At 27.4% G+C, this 19,088-nt stretch overlaps 2 protein-coding genes across 5 annotated transcripts; one reads left to right on the top strand and one right to left on the bottom strand.

Annotated features, from left to right (window-relative positions):
- Positions 1-1,892: 1,892 nt before the first annotated feature.
- Positions 1,893-6,787, bottom strand: LOC140667299 (uncharacterized). Of its 4 annotated transcripts, none has more exons than XM_072895091.1 (5): positions 6,488-6,787; positions 3,974-6,210; positions 3,613-3,831; positions 2,576-3,013; positions 1,893-2,102 (listed from the first exon to the last, which is right to left on the bottom strand). In XM_072895091.1, exon 2 carries the CDS (start codon positions 6,110-6,112, stop codon positions 4,037-4,039), a length of 2,076 nt encoding a protein of 691 aa, XP_072751192.1. In that variant the 5' UTR covers positions 6,113-6,210; positions 6,488-6,787; the 3' UTR covers positions 1,893-2,102; positions 2,576-3,013; positions 3,613-3,831; positions 3,974-4,036. The 4 variants fall into 4 exon arrangements, 3 of the variants coding, with proteins under 3 accessions (XP_072751192.1, XP_072751194.1, XP_072751193.1); XM_072895093.1 differs by having other exon boundaries at positions 2,576-2,956; XM_072895092.1 differs by having other exon boundaries at positions 1,894-2,018.
- Positions 6,788-10,471: 3,684 nt separating this feature from the next.
- Positions 10,472-18,822, top strand: Glg1 (Golgi apparatus protein 1). Its single transcript, XM_072895090.1, has 15 exons — positions 10,472-10,655; positions 10,799-11,154; positions 11,232-11,794; positions 11,993-12,410; positions 12,597-12,698; positions 12,820-13,098; positions 13,238-13,407; positions 13,794-13,911; positions 14,034-14,230; positions 14,335-14,554; positions 14,882-15,208; positions 15,386-15,565; positions 15,746-15,974; positions 17,096-17,202; positions 17,277-18,822. Exons 2-15 carry the CDS (start codon positions 10,840-10,842, stop codon positions 17,439-17,441), a joined length of 3,390 nt encoding a protein of 1,129 aa, XP_072751191.1. The 5' UTR covers positions 10,472-10,655; positions 10,799-10,839; the 3' UTR covers positions 17,442-18,822.
- The last annotated feature ends 266 nt before the right edge of the window (positions 18,823-19,088 follow it).

Below are 19,088 nucleotides of genomic sequence, written 5' to 3'. Positions count from 1 at the left end.
AAATTTTTAATAATCACTAATAATAATTAATAACTATTTTAAATTTTATTGCAAACTTTTATTCAAATTCAAATAATTGCAATCGATATATTCTTAATGGAGACTTTATACATATACACTTTATTATAAAAGATAGTATAAATATTATTACAAGCTTGTTTATACCTATTGGCAAAGTACATAGTCATATAAGATACACTCCTTTAGGAACCCAGGTAGCACAGGTTCGTTTTAAAAACGTTTCACAAATGTTTCTGCGAAACGTTTTAAAACCGGCTTTCGAAAACGTTTTTAATTGGTATAAATGTCCACTTAAGAAACGTTAAGGGAAACGTTATTTTCTAACAAAAAAAAAGTTTAAGAAACGGTCAAAATACCGTTTTCTTTCCTTTATTTGTAAAAAATTTGTTTATTCACGGATTCAATAAAATAATGCATATATATATATATATATATATATATATATATGCATTATTTTATTGAATCTGTGAATAAACAATCATATTTATTATATATATATATATATTAAATTTAGTAAATAATGTTATATATATATATATATGTGTGTGTGTGTGTGTGTATGGGTATGAACGCATTATTTTATTATTATTTTATAAGAAAACAAATCTTTTTCACGCATAAAAACTGTTTTTTTCTTTTATAAAATAAATATATGTATACAATATGTTCATATATAGTAGTTTATATTGCCTGTATATTATAATAAGATTATAATCAAAAATATATAAAGTACAAATCATAATAAAGTATTTTAAAATAAAGTTCTTATTTAAAAAAAAACATTTAAACATATAATAATTATACCAAAGAATGAAAAAAAAATTAACACATACATAAAATGAAAAAAAATTGACACATTTTTCCAGGAATATAACTTTTTTGTCTTGTATACTTATTATGTTTAAATCTCAACATAGAACAATTTTATCTTAAAATTATTTTAAAATTTAATAAATGTTAACCTAATTTTAACTTAAAAAATAAAAAAAATTACAACAAAATTAAAATTTAAAAAAAATTAACTTTTTTTAATTATTCCAAGAATATAATTATTTTCTTGTACTTATGTTTCAATCACAGAACTGTGTTATCTTAAAATCTAATAAATCTTAACTTAAAATTTTTATTCTTGTTGAAAAGTTCTTCTTGCTTTAATTTCGGCTAAAGTAATACGCATAGAGGATAGCTTCAACCAATCTTTGATACAATTTTCAATTTTGTTGACTGCAGCGTTTGGTTCAACGTTTCTGACAGTAGCTGTAAAAAATTTATAAATTATTATACATTATTATTTTATATATAATTATTAAACATAATAGTTTTATAATAACTGTACAATATCACACACACATACACACACACACACACACACACACACATACATATGTACATATATTTATGTGCATGCGTGCGTGCGTGCGTGCGTGCGTGCGTGTGTGTGTGTGTGTGTGTGTGTGTGTGTGTGTGTGTGTGTGTGTGTGTGTGCGTGCGTGCGTGCGTGCGTGCGCGTGTGTGTGCGTGTGTGTGTGTGTGGTGTGTAATAATTAAACATATTTGCTAAATGTTATCAATGCTGGCTTCAAAGACAAAAGACAAACCTATGATTAAATCTTTCGCTTTTAAAACTTTGAAGGCTTTTTTAGGTACTCTTCCTGCCCAATTAAAGTTTTTAGCGTAATTATTTGTTATTATTTTTTCCAATGTTCTTCTTGTTATGTGTGCAATCGTTGTACCACCTGATATAGCTAAAATCTGTACCTTTAAAAGAATAATAACACATTAATATAATAAAAAAAATATGGATTAAAAAAAAGAAAGGAAAATAAACAGAATGCAAAAATATAAAAAGAGATTTAATGAGTTATATTTACCATGTAAATATTCAAAATTTTGTTTTGTTTTTAAAAATCTTTCAATATTTTCCAAACTTTCATCAGTGTCAACTGGTATTTCAGGAACATCCTCCACATGGGGTATTCTCGATGGTCGAAAATGTGCTGTAAGTTGTTTGACCATTGGAAGAAGCAAGTTCATAGAAGTTTCTAAGTTCACTAATTTTGTTAGAACAACGTAAGAAAAATCTAAAAATAACATGCTATGTTAGAGAAATTTTTTCTTTTAAAAAATATATATATATATATCTAATTATATTGATGTTGATGTACATCATCATCAAAATAATTACGAAAAAGTGTAATCTTGAATTAGTTTTTTATTCCACAAGAGTAACTCTTAACTATAGAAATGTAAAAAATAAGATTTAAACACAAAAGTAATAGAATATAGAAAAGTTAAATAGTAAATAGTAAATGCTGAATTAAACAATATATAGAAAGCAACATAATAAATAATAAGTCAAATGTTCAAAATAATAATTAATTAAAGCACAATTATTCTAAAAAGTAATTTTTATATAGATAGTGCAGATTATTCAGAATATTCTGTGCAGTATATTTCAAAAGCAAAATTATTATTAAGTTATACGTTTCTTATAAAAATTATTAATATGTTAGAGTAATAGTCTTGTACACAGAAAAGTTTATTAACATTTTACCTGATTTGTGAAATTCTGAACTGGTCAATGTAGTTCTGAATGTATTTTGCGGACTAATTGCTCTTTCATCTGAACTGGTCAATGTAGTTCTCAATGTTTTCTGCGGAGGACTAATTGCTCTTACTGAAGACGTTGAAAAACTAATTCCATTAGATATACGTTTTGAAAAACTGTCAGCTGTTGATGTTGATGGTTGGCAGGAAGTGATCATAGATCTTGATAAATTACTATTTTTTGATGTTATTTTTAATGCAGGAAGAGATGGGATTTTATTGCATAATACCTCTTCATTGTTATCAGATTCTGAAGAATCTGAATAAATTCGAGGTCTTTTTAATCTTCTTTTTGGCCGTTGGTCTTCATGCAATTCTACATCAGTTTCTAGAGTAGACGTGAATTCAGCATCTATTAATCTTTTCCTCGCATCATTGTAAGAAGCTAAAATAATAGTAAAATAAACTATAAAATAATAATAAAATAAATTAAGAAACTAATAATAAAATCAACTATAGATTTTTAAAAAAGTTTAAAATTAAATATCATTAATTCAAAAATTGAAAGCGTTTATAATACAAAACAAATAAAAATTATTTATCTTAATTTGAAATAAAAATTATATTTATAAATATTTTAAGAAAGATTTGAGATAAATATATGTATATTGTTGTGACATCCGTTTTTGAAGAAATATATTGATTGACGATATGTGAACGAGGAACGGTTGTCGCGCACGAACGGAACGTTCAAAATCGTTCCGCGGATGCAACAATATATATATATATATATGTAATTGCTAAATATATAATAATCTCTGACAGTATATAACAAAATTATACTATAAACATAAATAAAATGATATGTGGTATATATTGTGAAAAAAGAAAACTATAAAGATAAGAAATACTCTAATAAATAATAAATTAAGTTTCTAATATATGTTAAATCTTGGAAATAACTGTAAATAAAGCAAGTGTATAAATATTTTTACTTTTTTATAAAACAAAACAACTTTTATAAAACATAAACCAAAAATTTACCATATGTATGCAAGATTCTACATTTATATTTTTTCCAGTTTTTTTCCGGTAAAGAGCATTTTTCGATAGCCTTACGGATTTGTTTTGTGGAAATTTTTTGAGGCTACAAACAATACCATATTTCTTCCTCTTTTTCTAACCAAATATTAGGGACTACTTCAACTTCAGGTTTTTGTCCATAATTCATCGCAAATTCTATTAATGAATACATTTTATAATCTGAAATAAACAAAACATTAAACAGAATAAGCAGAAAGTGCTTATTGCATTTCATCAACAATTTTTTCTTCAATATAAAATTAATATTGCAGACATTTAAAATTAACTTTAAATTTTACAAAATAAAATAATATATACTCACATAAACCTATAAATAATATACGTATATAAAATTATATACAATAAAATAAAAGGAATACATTAACTACAATTCATGAAGAAGAGGAAACACAATGTAAGTTCCTTTTTCATATGCGGGTAATAATATGTTTTTATATTTTACTGATATAAAAGGGAATTCTTCTATATCAGGTGATATGTGAGACACCTTAAAAATATTCAATAATTTGGACGAACATGGATAATCATAAAATTCAGAAACTTTCAAGAATCGACGACAAATTATAGAATAAAATTGATCTTTCAAACACAGAATATTTACAATCTGAACAATAATATCTCCTTGTATTGAAACACAATTGTCAGGTGAAAAAATCGTCAAAACGCATGTCGGTGTTTTCAATTTCTTGTATTGTAAAATCAAGTCAGTTTTATCTCTAAGTGTAGGTCCTTCAAAATGTTTTTGCTTAGGTTCTAATTTAGTTATTGGTAATTCAGTCTTTGAATAATTAAATAATTCAGATATACGTCTACAAAGTTGTGCATGAGGATTTGCAGATGATCTTACAAGTTTTTTTAATTTTCCCAAATAATTTTCAAAGGGAAAACAATTAATTGTGTTTAAATTACCAAGATTCCTTACATCTGTTACTAAATGAATTAAACTGTGAAGATTATATGTCACTTCTTCTTTCCCATAGGATTTTTCAAAATACTTTACAAAATTATACAAAACTTCTTCTGCAAAGTCAATATGTTCAAAAATATGATTATCGTTACACAGAATTGTAATACCAACATGAAACATTAAAAAATGATTGTAAAGTTGTTTAGGCAAAATATTTATTAAAGAAACTGGACCCACGTATAACAAGAATAATCTAAACTCATTTGCTTTCCAACGATTTAAGTCCGATATAGCTCTACATTTTCTAGGAAATTCATGTACTATATAAGAAGACAACAAAATTAATCTATTTGATAAATTATTAATAGCTCTTCCAGATAATTTAAATGAAGGTTTTCCCTTTGATACCCATAATATTAACAACTTTTTCATTATACCTAAATATACCAAATGCATGGGATCTAATGGAAATTGATTCACTAAATCTAAGTTTAAATTCAATAATGGAGACCTTCCTTTATGATGTTCCTCTTGTACTTGTTTAGTAAAAGTTTCTTTTGTTCTAAGTTGTCCACTTTTACATGGAAAAATCATTTTATTAATGTATTTCCCTTCAATATCGCATTTTTCACACCCATGCCTAGAATTATGACCTACACAACATTTTAGAAAAGCTCGTGCAGGAGCATCACATATCAGAGACCTGATTCTAATTTGAAATAATTTATGATCTATTTCAATACTATTCTTTAATATATCATCATTAAGCTCGTGTATTAGATCTTGTAAATAACAATCAAGAAGTTCTGGCTTTCCTTTGCCAGTGAATAAACCTACAATAAATGGTTTATTTAATGAAGTTAAACTTAATAATCTACAAAGAATTGGCCAGACAACTATGTTGTTACTTTTAAACAAGGGTAACCCATCAATATTAAAATCTAAATCAATAATTTTTGAGCATGATTCTTCCTTTAATAGGAGATATAACTGCTTACGCATACCAAAATAAGTAAATTTTCCACTTTGCAAATCAATTGAATTTGTAGTTTTTGGAGTGTATAACAAAGACCTTCCAGATAATGGTACAGATATATCATAATGAAATTGTCTTAGTAATGACAATAATTCATCTAATGCTGATAATGTAATATTATGTGTTAGGGCCCAGTTTCTCAATTTATTCAGAAAATCATCAGATAATGTTTCGTTTTCTGAAAAATCATGTTTTTCAGTGATATATAATTCTGGAAATATTTCAAAATCTAAATCTTGATCTGAACCTAGTTCTAAATGCGAATCAATGATTGAATGTGACATTGATGATTTTGTCTCATTATTTCTAAAATTTAAACTAAAACCCAAATCTTCATCTATATTTAAGTTTAGTTCTAAGTGTGAGTCAATGACTGAATGTGTTGTCGATTTTGTTTCATTCCAATTGAGTTCATTTAATAACTCATGTACTTGTTTTTGTATATTCCTTTTAGTTTGTTTTTTGCCAAGAAATTTAACTTCTTTTTCTTTATCCATATTTAAACAAGAATATTTTTTCTGTTCTTTTGTTTTTTAACAAGTATTTTATGTAAGTATTATATGTGCGACAAAGATATATTTACATATATATTTTCCTGAAAAAATGACAACTATTTAATTAAGAAATGAAAAACACAATATAATTTGATTCTTAATATATACTGATACAATAAAAAATGTTAGATTAATCAGATTATGATTTCACACAAATTGATATCTTCTTATTAATTGTAAAATATTATTTGTAGATGTGATATTTGACGTCTAATCTCATATCTTTTTTTAGTATTAATATTGTGTTATAAATATACATATATATACATATATACAGAACAGTAAACTATAAAATTATTAAACCAATATACAACTTACCTTATTCGTCGTAAAAAAGAGATATTCTTTATATCAATATTTTCGCCGGACCGGCGTTTTGATCAACCTAACCTTTGTTATGATCTATGCACGAGAATTGATTAACTTTATAGTACACATTACTAGTATTTTTCTATCCTTTCACTACTAGTTTCACTTTTGCAATATTCACAAGTCGTTTGTATAATATTCACAATAAAAGTTTTCTTGTTTGAACAGCAAATATATGCAATAACTCTGCGATCATTCCAAATAAATGGAATATAACCTTAATACTTTTTGTTAGTAAGACAATGGAAAGAGGAAAGAGAAAAGAAAGAGAGAGAGAAGAGAAGAAGAGAGAGAGAATCACCCCGCTATTCATTCCGATATTCATAGTCCATTATTTTTATTTCAAGATCGTTTTAAGTATAATATCTTAAGATATGTTATTACGATTCTGTGATTGAATTACAACACATTATTATTAAGACGGTCTTCAATATAAAATCGGACTATGAATATGAATATCTAAAATTAAAAATACATTAATTTTTTTAATTCAAAATTATATGTATATATATACACACACACACATATATATATATATATATATAATTTTGAATTAAAACATTAATTTTTATTCTATTTAGGCCCGATATTGTACCAACATTATTTTGGATTTAAGTGCGACTTAAACATGTATCTATCTTTATTTTTCTTTCTAAATTAATAAAAACAGATATATATATATATATATATATATATATATATATATATATATTTAAGTCTCGTTTAAAGCCAAAATAATGTTGATGCAATCAGGCCTTATAGAAACGTAAAAAATACATTTCTTAAACTATGGTTTTAAAAATGTTTCTGTTGAAACGTTTCTTATTGGTGTTTGACGGTTAAAAAATATTGGATACGTTTAGAAAACGTTTATAAAACGAACCTGTGCTACCTGGGATACTTATTCTTTAAGAACATAAATATACTGCAAAGTTAAAAAATATATTAGTTATAATTATATATGTTAGATAAAGCTCGTTAAATTTATAATAAATATTACAGACAACTTCATTAAAGTAAATAGTATAGATCAAACGCTTTTTACCATAGACATTTGTATATGTCTATGCTTTTTACATACCTTTAAACAATACAATTTTATTAAATAAATGACGTTTGCTTTTAGATTTATCTATAGAATTTAATGTTATATAATGTAATCTAATTTTGATATAGTTTTGAGCAATGGCCCGAATTAAATGTACAATATGTTTTTCTAAAGGAGATTGATCAAATGTATATTCTCGTAATGAATAAAATAAATTAGTATCAAGGAACAATTTCAACACATCATTAGTAATATATGTTTCATAAAATTTTTTTTAGTTATAAATCCATTTGTGCTTACATACATGAATTGCATGTCTTATTATTCTTTCGCATTTATTACAAATTGTAATAACGTCTTTTGATGGTTGTATTAATAATCCTTATCTAATATTTTTTACAGAAATCAAATTATTATTATTAGTGACCCTTTTATCATGGTATTATTTATTATTAAAAAAGGACATTTTAACGTAAAATATAATAAATTCAATGACTGTTTTTATTAAACATATATAGCTGTGTAATACTAGCAATCAGAGATATTAGAATATGAGCTCCTGCCCACTGGACGCGGAAATACTTGCCGCGCGGCAAAAAATAACGCGATAGCCAATAAATTCATCAGTTATAATAAATTAATTGACTACCGCATTCTCTTTTGTCGCGCGGCCAGTATTTTCGCGTCCGGTGGGCGGGAGTTCTATTTTGTATTAAACGCCATTACGCACGCGCATTATTCCATCCAATAGAAAGTGCTCACAGTTTACCTCGTCGTCCCTCCCTCAGTGGCTTCACCCCCTTGTCTAAATACTGGGTTCATGCTCCATCTCTATCTTCCGATATCTATGAGCTTAAGGCCCTGCGCACGATAGGAAAAATTAATATTAAGAATAAGAATTAGGAATAGAGATTAAATAACGCACTAACGCACAATTAAAAAAGAATAAAATTTAAAATATAAAAATTGTGTCATGCAGACATAACCATAACAAAATAAAAAATTCATAGCTTATAAATTTCAATATGGATTTAGACATTGTTAACCAGGAAGTCGTCTTTAATCCCAGAGCAATATTTTTATTTTCCTGTTTTGTTTTTAAATTAATGGGAATTATGCTATTAAAAAAAAAAATTAATAAACATAAACTTTGGAAAAATAGGCACTGGTGAGTCCGTCCTATTAATTTACAAAGAGATAATCTAAATAATTTCATCCCTTTTATGGAAGAGTTTAAAAATGATGCTGATCACTTTTTCCGTTATACCAGAATGACATTAGAAATATATAAAAAATTTCTCCCTTTCTAAAGAAAACCAGTTTAAGGAAAGCTTTAACTCCAGAACAGTGTTTAATAATTACATTAAGGTATATTTATTTAATTTTTTTAAATTTTACTACAATAATAGTTTACAAAAAAAAAATAAATACATTTTTAAGATGTTTAATATTAATATTTTTAAATTTTCTTTTATGAGAATGTTCTATTTTTTTGTAAACTTAATGCATATACTTTGTAAAAATAAAATCATGTTTGACTAATATATATATTTATTTTATTTATTATTAGATTTATAGCTAGTGGAGAATCAATTTTTTCCATTGCATTACATCATCGTGTGGGTGAATCAACTGTTCGTGCTATAATTGTTGAAACATGCTCAGTTATTATTGATAGATTGTTATCTATTTATTTAAAATAACCTAATGAAAGAGATTGACTTCGTATTTCTGAAGGATTTAGTAAGATTTGGAATATGCCGCCATGATAGTACGAGTTTAATATTTAATATTTGTATTCCGTTATTTTAATTCTTTATTCCTAATTCTCAATGCATTGTGCGTTAGTCCATTTATTTTCTCGTTTTAAAATAATATAATATTTAATATTTAATATTTTTCCTACTGTGCGCAGGGCCTAAGATATATGGGAGTTAAAATGGTGTCGAAAAGTGTAGAGAGTGCATACATAGAGTAAGTCATCTGTACTTTAAGTGCAGTCTATCTAATTTCCTATTGTACGGAATCTTCCTGGTAAAAAATTTGTTATGTATAATCATATATGATATATGACCATATAAAATTATATAGAAATATATAAAATTTTATATAAGTTATGTATAATTATATATAATAATTTATGACTTGTTATATAATTATATATAATTTTATATTAATGTTGGCTAGATGTCAGTCAACGATAATACAAAATTATGCATACTATACATAACTATACATAACTTATACAGAATTTTATATATTTCTATATATTTTTATATTGTTATATATAATTATATATAAGAAATTTTTTACCGGGTTATTGATTTTATAAATATGTTTTTACAAGAATATTCTGCATGTTTTATTCCTCCGTGTCATAATGCTAGTTACAAACTTATTGAAAACTTTGTTACAAGAATTCATTTTTCATTAAAAAAAAAACAAAGCAATGATATAAAACAAGTAGCAAGCTATAGCAGTAGAGATATTGCAATGAAAATGTCTGTAACAAATACAAAGCATAAATAAAATACTTATTTATATAATTTATGGTTTTATTTTCTCTCATTCTTACAAAAAAATTGGGTTATAATACATTCGTACAATTGAAATGGCCGCGTAGCGTGGAGTCAAAATGGCGGCTATTTTTCCTTTTTAATTGCGGTATGTACTTTATAATCTAGTGACTTTACACAACATCAAAGATGCGTTGACGCTACTGTCGTAACTGGTTGAACCGTGCTTTCACTGGTTAGTAGAGTATAGAGTATAGAGTATAGTATAATTACAAGTATAATATATATATATATATATATATATATATATATATATATGTATATATACATATATATATATATATATATATATATATATGTATATATGGAAGTCTGTAATATATGATCGTTTTTTTTGTATCAATTATTCTTTATGTGCTTATATTGCTGGCGATTACTAATTCCAATAATGCATTTGTGGATTTAGATATAACGTTTACGTCATACAGTAGATGATTAACAAGAGAAAAAAAAAAATAATAAATAGCGACCGTGGCGTAAACGAATTTGCAAGGTTTGTATTCTCTCTCTTTTCTTTCATCAACTTTTTAAATTAAACAATATTTTTTATTTTCTTTTTGTGATATTAAATAGTTCAAAATTATAAATAATAAATAATTCTGAACAATGTGTGCTTAATAAAATTATTTGTTATAGAACATTGTAATGATATCGTTAGGAGATATAAAGTTTGAGTAATGAGGATGGAATATACAAGACAGATATTTTCTGCATTGCTTATTCTATTAGTGCTACATTGCACAATATCAACCTACATCGGAGATGTTCAGCAGATTGATGAACCTTCCCAAATTGGTTGGCTTTTTTCTGATGCTTCTGTTAAAACTAAATGGACTCAAAGAGCTTTATTACGTTCTAGAAGAGAATTCGAGGATGATGGTTCACCAAAGATTATAAATGGCAATTGCCGTGATAAATTGAATCGTCTTTGTGGAAATATAGATAAGAATAACGATGAACTTATGCTACTTGAGTGTATTCAAACATTTAAGGTATATGTTAAAAAAAAAAAAAAAAAAAAAAAAGATTAATTTGTTTTTTTAGAGATTAACTATTGCAAACTTTACAGCCTACTGAAATATCTGGAATCAATCACAAGTGTCAGGAAGCAATTTGGGTTTATATTCAGAATATTACAGACAATCAAAATATAAAGAGGCTTGCCAGAAAGGCATGTGGTGAACAACTGGATACCCTACAATGTTCCGATTCTGATAAAGCCCATGGAGCATATCTTTCTTGCTTGATTGATAAGCGAGAGAGAGTGACAGATTCTAACTGTATTACTTACATTCAGAGATTAGAATGGATTGCTTTTAGTGATTTCAGAATTTTGACTCCTTTTAAGACGGATTGTGCTAGTGACATTAACAATTTTAAATGTGATAGTCTACAACCATACAGGGATATATCGCAAGGTCAAATATTAGCTTGTCTGCAGGAACATGTTGAACAATTGCAACATGAATGCAGGAGACATATTCTTCATGTATCCGAGATTCAAGCAGAAAATATCAAACTGGATCGTCAATTATACATGGCATGCACTCATGATCATATTAAGTTCTGCCCCAACATTCGACCAGGTAGTGGTCAAGTCTACAAATGCTTGATGCAACATAAAACTGATAGGTAGATATTTAAATATCATAAAAATAAATATTATAGAATTAGTCTAAATTCAGGGATCTAAAAGTTTAAGAATTTAAAAGTCTAAAAAGTTAGATAATAAAAAAAAATTTTTACATGTAGTAACCTAAAGAATCTAGTAATTTCATTTAGGAATCTTGCTTTATCATATTTTATATATTGTGTTTTTACTTGATGTAGATCGATGACTGCTCAGTGTCAAGAACAATTGACGAGGAGGGAGAAGCTTATTGCTTCTGACTATAAGATTAGCAAGGGTTTAGTTAAAGCATGTAAGGAAGATATCAGAAGTAATCACTGCAGGCGATCCGTATCCGAAGACAAAGAGATCAAGTTAGCACAAATATTGCTTTGTTTGGAGTCGGCGGTAAAAAACGGAAGCAAGATTGATGGAAATTGTCAAGCGGAAATGTTCGATCACAGAAAGCTTCTGATGGAAGATTATAGATTGTCACCAGAAATCGTAGACGGGTGTGCCAATGATATTACGACTTTTTGCAATAGTCTTGAAGTCGGTGGTGCTACGATACATTGTTTGATGGAACATACAAGAACGAGAAAGAAGAAATCGAGAGTTACACCGAAATGTCAAAGAGCGGTAAAGAAGTGATAGAAAAAAAACTAGAGATTTCAGAACTCAAAGTTTTTAAAATTAGTGATAATAATCAACATACTTGTAATATTCTACAAAAGATGCTCTAAAATTTTTAGGAATATTATTATATTAACAAAAGATGTATATTACGTAATCTCTTATGAAATATTTTACATTGCATAATTTCAGTTGGAGGAATTAATCATGGAAGCTGATGCCGGCGAAGATTGGAGAATTGATCCAGTTTTAAGAGAACAGTGTCAACCTGTTGTCAATCTAGCCTGTAGAGATGTAAGTATATATATAAAATTTTACTTATTTTAATTTAAATAAATTAAAAATAAATTATTTTTTTCTATTTAAAAGCATTGAATTTCCCCTAAGTATTTATTTTTAATATCTAATAATTTAGGTACATGGCGGAGATGCTAGAGTGATATCCTGCTTAATGGAACAGTTAGGAACGGAGAGGATGACGGAGGCCTGTGAGACAGCTCTAGTGCAAATACAATACTTTATTGCTAGGGACTTCAAATTAGACCCGCAATTGTATAAAGCATGTAAGTTTGATGCCGTGCGTTTGTGTCATGCGAAAAACGCATGGGCTAGCGACGGTAAACAGATGGATCCTGAAACGGGACCTCTCGTGCTGCCATGCTTGTATCGGCATGTATATCAGAAAAATATGACGGTAAGATTATTAAGACTACATGAAATACATAATTAAAATATAATTTATTATTATACTCTAATTGTAAGAAAAATAATTTTCTTGTTTCTAATTATCTTCTTCTTCTATTTTTTTCCTTCTATTATTTTCTGTTATTTAGTTGAAAATAGATTGCTTGGAGGAAATTAGAAGAGTCATGAGGCAGCGTGCTGTGAACGTCGACTTACAACCTGAGATAGAAGAAGTATGCTTCAATGAACTAGCGTCACTTTGTTACGATAAAACTGCAAAAGGAGAGGAGATTCTCTGCTTACAGGATAATTTGGACAAGTACGGATACTCTTAAATAATAGGAACTACATGTGTGTGTGAAAATTGTTTCGAGCTACTTTGCTAGAGCTTGATGATAAAACTTTTCTCTAGCATCTTCTTCTTCTAGCACTCGTGAAAAGTGAAAAATTTCATTAACGAATTTGTTAATAAAATTTTTCACGAATTCATGCTAGGAGGAAAATATTCATGATTTAAGGCCTTGATTCTTCACTTATCATTTATTAAAATGTATTACTCATACATTACAATGAAATATTTCTTGAAAAATTTTTTTAAGAGTGATTTAATATTTCTTGATTACTATTTCTGATGTTATAATTTTATTTTTGTTACATTAAACGATATTACATTAAACTTTTTGATTGAATTTGTATTAATTGCAGTTTGAACAAGAAGTGCAAGCTTGCAATTGGTAATTTTACAGAAGAGCAAGCAGAGCGTGTTGAGCTAAATCCTATTATTTCTTCTGCGTGTCAACATATTATGGAACGTCATTGTGAGGTAAATTATTAAATTTATTGTATCATTTTACATATTGTTAGCGAGATTTATATATATATATATATATATATATTTTATATTTTATATTTATATATATTTATATATATTTATATATATTTTAGGAAGTGCTAAAATATGGAAAGGACGAGGGAGATATGATGGAATGCCTTATTGAACATAAGAACGAGTTGGATGCACGTACTGATTATAAATGTAAAGCAGCTGTGGAACATTTCCAATTGATATCTTTAAAAAATTACCATTTTACATATAAGTTCAAAGAGGCATGCAGACCATATGTTAAAAGATGGTGTCCTAAGTAATTAAATTTCTAGAGATATATAATTGTAAAGTATATATATATATATATATATATATATATGTTTTTTTTTTTAATGCATTTTGTTGCATATGTTAATTTAGATCAAAGACAAAAGCCGATGTGATAGAATGTTTAAGTTCGATCGTACAGGAGGATATAATAAAAGAATCTCAGCATCGCGTGTTGAAGGATTGCAGACAGCAGTTGCGGGCACAACTTTATCAGCAGAGAGAAAATATTCATTTTGATCCTGTTTTACAAGCGGCTTGCACAATTGACATTAGACAGTATTGCTTTAACGTTCAACCAGGCAATTCACAGGTAGTAATGTTATTGTCCAGAAGATGATCATGTGCTTTCTTATTATATTTGTTATATCTTATATAACTTAAATATTTTATATATAATTTTTAAATATTTATATACATATAACAAACTATTTTATTCAAATTATATAATATTTATTCAAATAATTTCTTTTATATAGAGAATGCAAATATAAATTATATATATTTATTATGTTTTATTCTCTATTCATTAACAAGTAATATCGAGTTTTTTTTTGCTATTCTAAATTATTACAAGCTATTTTAGCCATCTTAAGCCAACCAATTCTGTTCTGGTTTGTTAAGACTTAGATTGTTTCAGGTATTAGAATGCTTGGCATCACACAAATCTAAGCTGACAGATATGTGTCATAAGCAGCTGTTTAAAGTGAGAAAACAGGAGTTTCAAGATAGCTCCAGTGATGTACCTCTGTTGAACACGTGCCGAGTTATGATTAGACAATACTGCCATGATGTGAGCAAATCGCAAACTTTGGATTGTCTTAAGAGATACAAAGATGAGCTCACTTTCGATGACAAATGCAAGAATATTGTGATTCGAAGAATGATCGAACAAAATACGGATTACAGATTCAATACTGCATTGCAAAACGCGTGTGGCTCCGATATCGAAAGACATTGCAAAGAAGTAAGAAAAACATTATAGCCAATATAATTTAAAACGATTTAATAAATACTTTATTTATAATTAAATACTAGCGACTTTAATCTCTAACTTATAATGTTAATAATTACTATTTAATATTTAATATTAATAATTAATATTTTTTAATATGTGCATATATGTACGATTACATTATTTTAGGTATTGGCACATGAGCATACTGACAAAGAACTTGAAGGAAAAGTAATTAGATGTCTGAAAATCAAATTTCGAGAATCGAAGCTGACGACTAAGTGCGAGCATCAAATGGCTAACATTCTTAGAGAAGCTGCATTGAATTATCATTTAAATCCATTATTAGCAACCATGTGTGCACATGAGGTAAAAAACAATAGAATGTTATAGTTATGTTAATAATATAGAGATTTTCATTGCAAAATAATTATTTAATATTTAAGATGTTAATTATAAAACAAGATTTTATAGTTAGTATAAATTTTGTTAATATAAAATTCAGTTTCATTGTCTAAATCTAAGTTTATGAAATAATGTATTTGTTAGATTGAAACTATATGCCGATCAGATGAAAATGAGCCCGGAATTGTCGAGGAGTGTTTGAAGAAAGAATTTAATTTTGGAAATAAAGATATGAAGGAAGAATGTCGTTTGGAAATCGCTGATCTGATAGAACAAACAAGGGCCGATATCAATGTGGATCCTTTGTTGCAGAAAGCTTGTGCTGTAGATGTCAGCAAGTATTGCAGTGCTGTACCTCAAGGCGCAGGCAGACGTACGTAATATTCCTTTTGTTAATAATTTTGAACATGACATGTGGAATAAAGTGGTAAAAAATGAACAAACTTCTTTTATATTAAAATGTATCAAACTTTATGTTGGTTTTTATATGTAAAAGGATAAAATACATTATTATCCACAGCACGGTGCTAAATGGCATAGATTTATAAGATTATAATTTTGTGTTTTTGTTTTTATTTTTGTCAACATTATAATTTTGTTTTACGTATTTTTTTATTTTATTCCAAGATGTAACTTTTCGTAATTCGAAACCTATGCCATTTAGCATTATGCTGTGTTCATACATAAAAGATACTATCATTAATGTCTTTTATTTTTTTGCTTGAAAGCTGATTTTACGAAAAAAAAAGACAAAAATTTCTAAAGGAATCAAGCTTTCTAATGCATATTTTTAGATGGTCACATTCAGTTTCTTAAAAAATTCTAATGAAAAATTGAATAAGGTTGCTTAGTTTATCTCTTTAACGATATAGAAAGATTAGAAAAATATTAGTCAATATTTTTTTTACTAGTGGAAAATATTTACTTTATCTTTTTAACTTGTCCAAAATTTGAGTTAAAAATAAAAATTTAATTTTTACCTCACCCTTAGGAGAAATATAACAAAGTATAACTCCTCAGAGAGAGTTACAAAAATATATGTTTGTATGAAAGATCTTTCTCAATTTTTGAAGAATCATCTAAAATTTTTCACATTTATTTAGAATCTCTCTCTCTCTCTCTCTCTCCCTCCCTCCCTCCCTCCCTCCCTCCCTCCCTCCCTCCCTCCCTCCCTCCCTCCCTCCCTCCCTCCCCCCTCCCTCCCTCCTTCTCTCTCTCTCTCTCTCCCTCCCTCCCTCCCTCCCTCCCTCCCTCCTTCCCTCCCTCCCTCCCTCCCTCCCTCCCTCCCTCCCTCTATATATATATCCAATATAAATATACATCTAATATAAACATGTTTTTTTTTTTTTTTTACATAGGATCTTAAATCTAAAATATAAAACTAACAATTTTTTAAAAACTTTTCAATTATTATAATGAATCTTTATATATACATTTATTTTAGTGTATTAAGTATGATAACATTCATTAATAATGTAAGTAATTATATTACAGATATAAAGTGTTTGCAAAATGCATTGCAAGACAGTAATAAACCCTTGCAACCTGATTGCTTCAAGATGTTGACTATGAGGATGGAAATGTTTAGAAATGCTGCCAAGGTGTGCTGTTAAAACTATTTATAATATTTATTTTCTTAGGCTGGAGTAATTGCATTTTATTTTTCGTGTTATAGTTAATTGCACCAAATTCGTTCGAGGAGTTATACTCGTCGGTAAACCGTTCTCCAGCACGGCGTTACTTCATGGTCGTTGGCTTTACCATGATTGGGATAATCTTCATTGTTGGAATGTTTTGCGGTCGAGTGACTAGGCGGACGATGATTATGAAAAACAAGTGATGACGCGGCCGGGGTCCGTCCACTAGTGAAATGACTTTCGTGAAATTAATGGAGCAACTATGAGAACGTAAATTGTAATAGGTATTGACTCGATCGGCGATCATGAAATTCAAAAGTTTTATAACAAGTATAAAAAGGTAGTATTGATCTTTTTACACCTTCATTTATGAAGTTTTTAAAGTGGAATTCTTTGTAATTTATAAGTAATATGAGGTTTTCGATGGCTGATAAATGTATACGGTATTACGCAAAATGTCACGGAAATGGTAATTAAAAATGCGAGTATCCTAAAAATTAAAAAAAAAACACGTAAAATCTTAACTGAAAAATATATTAAGTATATGTTATTACGTGCATGTTTATACATACAATATGAATCCAAAAATACAGGGTGTTTTATGAAATTTGCGACAAAAAAGTATTTTTACGCTCATGGAGAAAAACTTTTGAAACTCTTTGTTACAACAATAATAAAACAAATTATATTATTTAATTGTAAGTTTTTATACTTTGTAGATCGCGGAATTGTGAAAAAGAGAAAAATTGTGTAACACCCCCGATAAAAAATTTCTTATATATAGTTATACAGAATTGAATATAATTATATATAAAATGAACAAATTTTGTATATAAATTTGTGTAATTAGATACGACCATTTTTGTCTGATTATAAAAATTTTTTACCGGGACTGAGTAGGATCTCGAGATTTTTTACAATTCTTTTTGTCAAACAATATCAAAACAAACAACACTTATTTTATCTCTAACAATAAGATCTATTTGTTCGCAGATTTCAAAAAAGGCAAAAAAGAAAAATAAAAAGATTATAAAATGACATTAATGAATTTATTAATCTGTTTTTAACAAAAATGCGATTTTTTAATAAACAACAAATAAATAACCAAAATATTAATTGTTGCGCGAAAAGCCGCCTATATAGTCGAGCATGTGTTTTATCGGTGCTTGGATATTGGTTCTGATTTAGAAGTGACGTGAAGAGAGAAAGAAACATAGAAGGAGGATTATAAAAGAAAAAAATAAGTGTCTATATCTATTCAAAATAGGATAATCCATCTTTTTTTCTGAAGGCTCATTCAACTTGTGCAATGCAATTACAAAACGGAAGAGAACATGTCTGAGGTTTTCTATTGAAACACTAGTTCTGGAATAACTATATTGAAGTAACTACGCAATGCGCACAAGATCGATTATTCCTCAGGGACACTTGAGGTCATCTCGCAATGATTTCACATACAAGCGTGAGAATGAAACATGAGCTGGTAATATGAGACGCATTTATTATATAAAGCGTGATGCGATATATTTAAGTTTTCTGTACGTTTGTGATATGAAATAGATGAATAAAGATATTTAAAAGTGATTTTAATCTAAAGATTACATATAAATTATAAGTTTTCCATTTTCAAATTTTTATGTAAATATAAATTATAAAGATTATAAATTTTTTTATTTATCTTAAAATATACTATATATATATATATATATATATATATATATATATATATATATATATATATATATATGTATGTACAATATGCTATACGTCAATTTCTCGCACGTAGATATTGCTCGTGATAATTCAAATCGATAATATGTAAAATATTTATATTAAATCGTATAATATGT

This window comes from Anoplolepis gracilipes, chromosome 6, assembly GCF_047496725.1.
Source record: "Anoplolepis gracilipes chromosome 6, ASM4749672v1, whole genome shotgun sequence".
NCBI lineage: Eukaryota > Metazoa > Arthropoda > Insecta > Hymenoptera > Formicidae > Anoplolepis > Anoplolepis gracilipes.
This window is presented reverse-complemented; position numbering and strand designations above follow the sequence as displayed.

Bases quoted from the DNA above. Each gene is read 5' to 3' on its own strand.
- LOC140667299 (XM_072895091.1), bottom strand. From the start codon at position 6,112: ATGGATAAAGAAAAAGAAGTTAAATTTCTTGGCAAAAAACAAACTAAA.
- Glg1 (XM_072895090.1), top strand. From the start codon at position 10,840: ATGAGGATGGAATATACAAGACAGATATTTTCTGCATTGCTTATTCTA. The intron at 13,099-13,237 runs GTAAGATTATTA...TCTGTTATTTAG, and splicing joins TATATCAGAAAAATATGACG to TTGAAAATAGATTGCTTGGA. The intron at 15,566-15,745 runs GTAAAAAACAAT...TGTATTTGTTAG, and splicing joins CAACCATGTGTGCACATGAG to ATTGAAACTATATGCCGATC.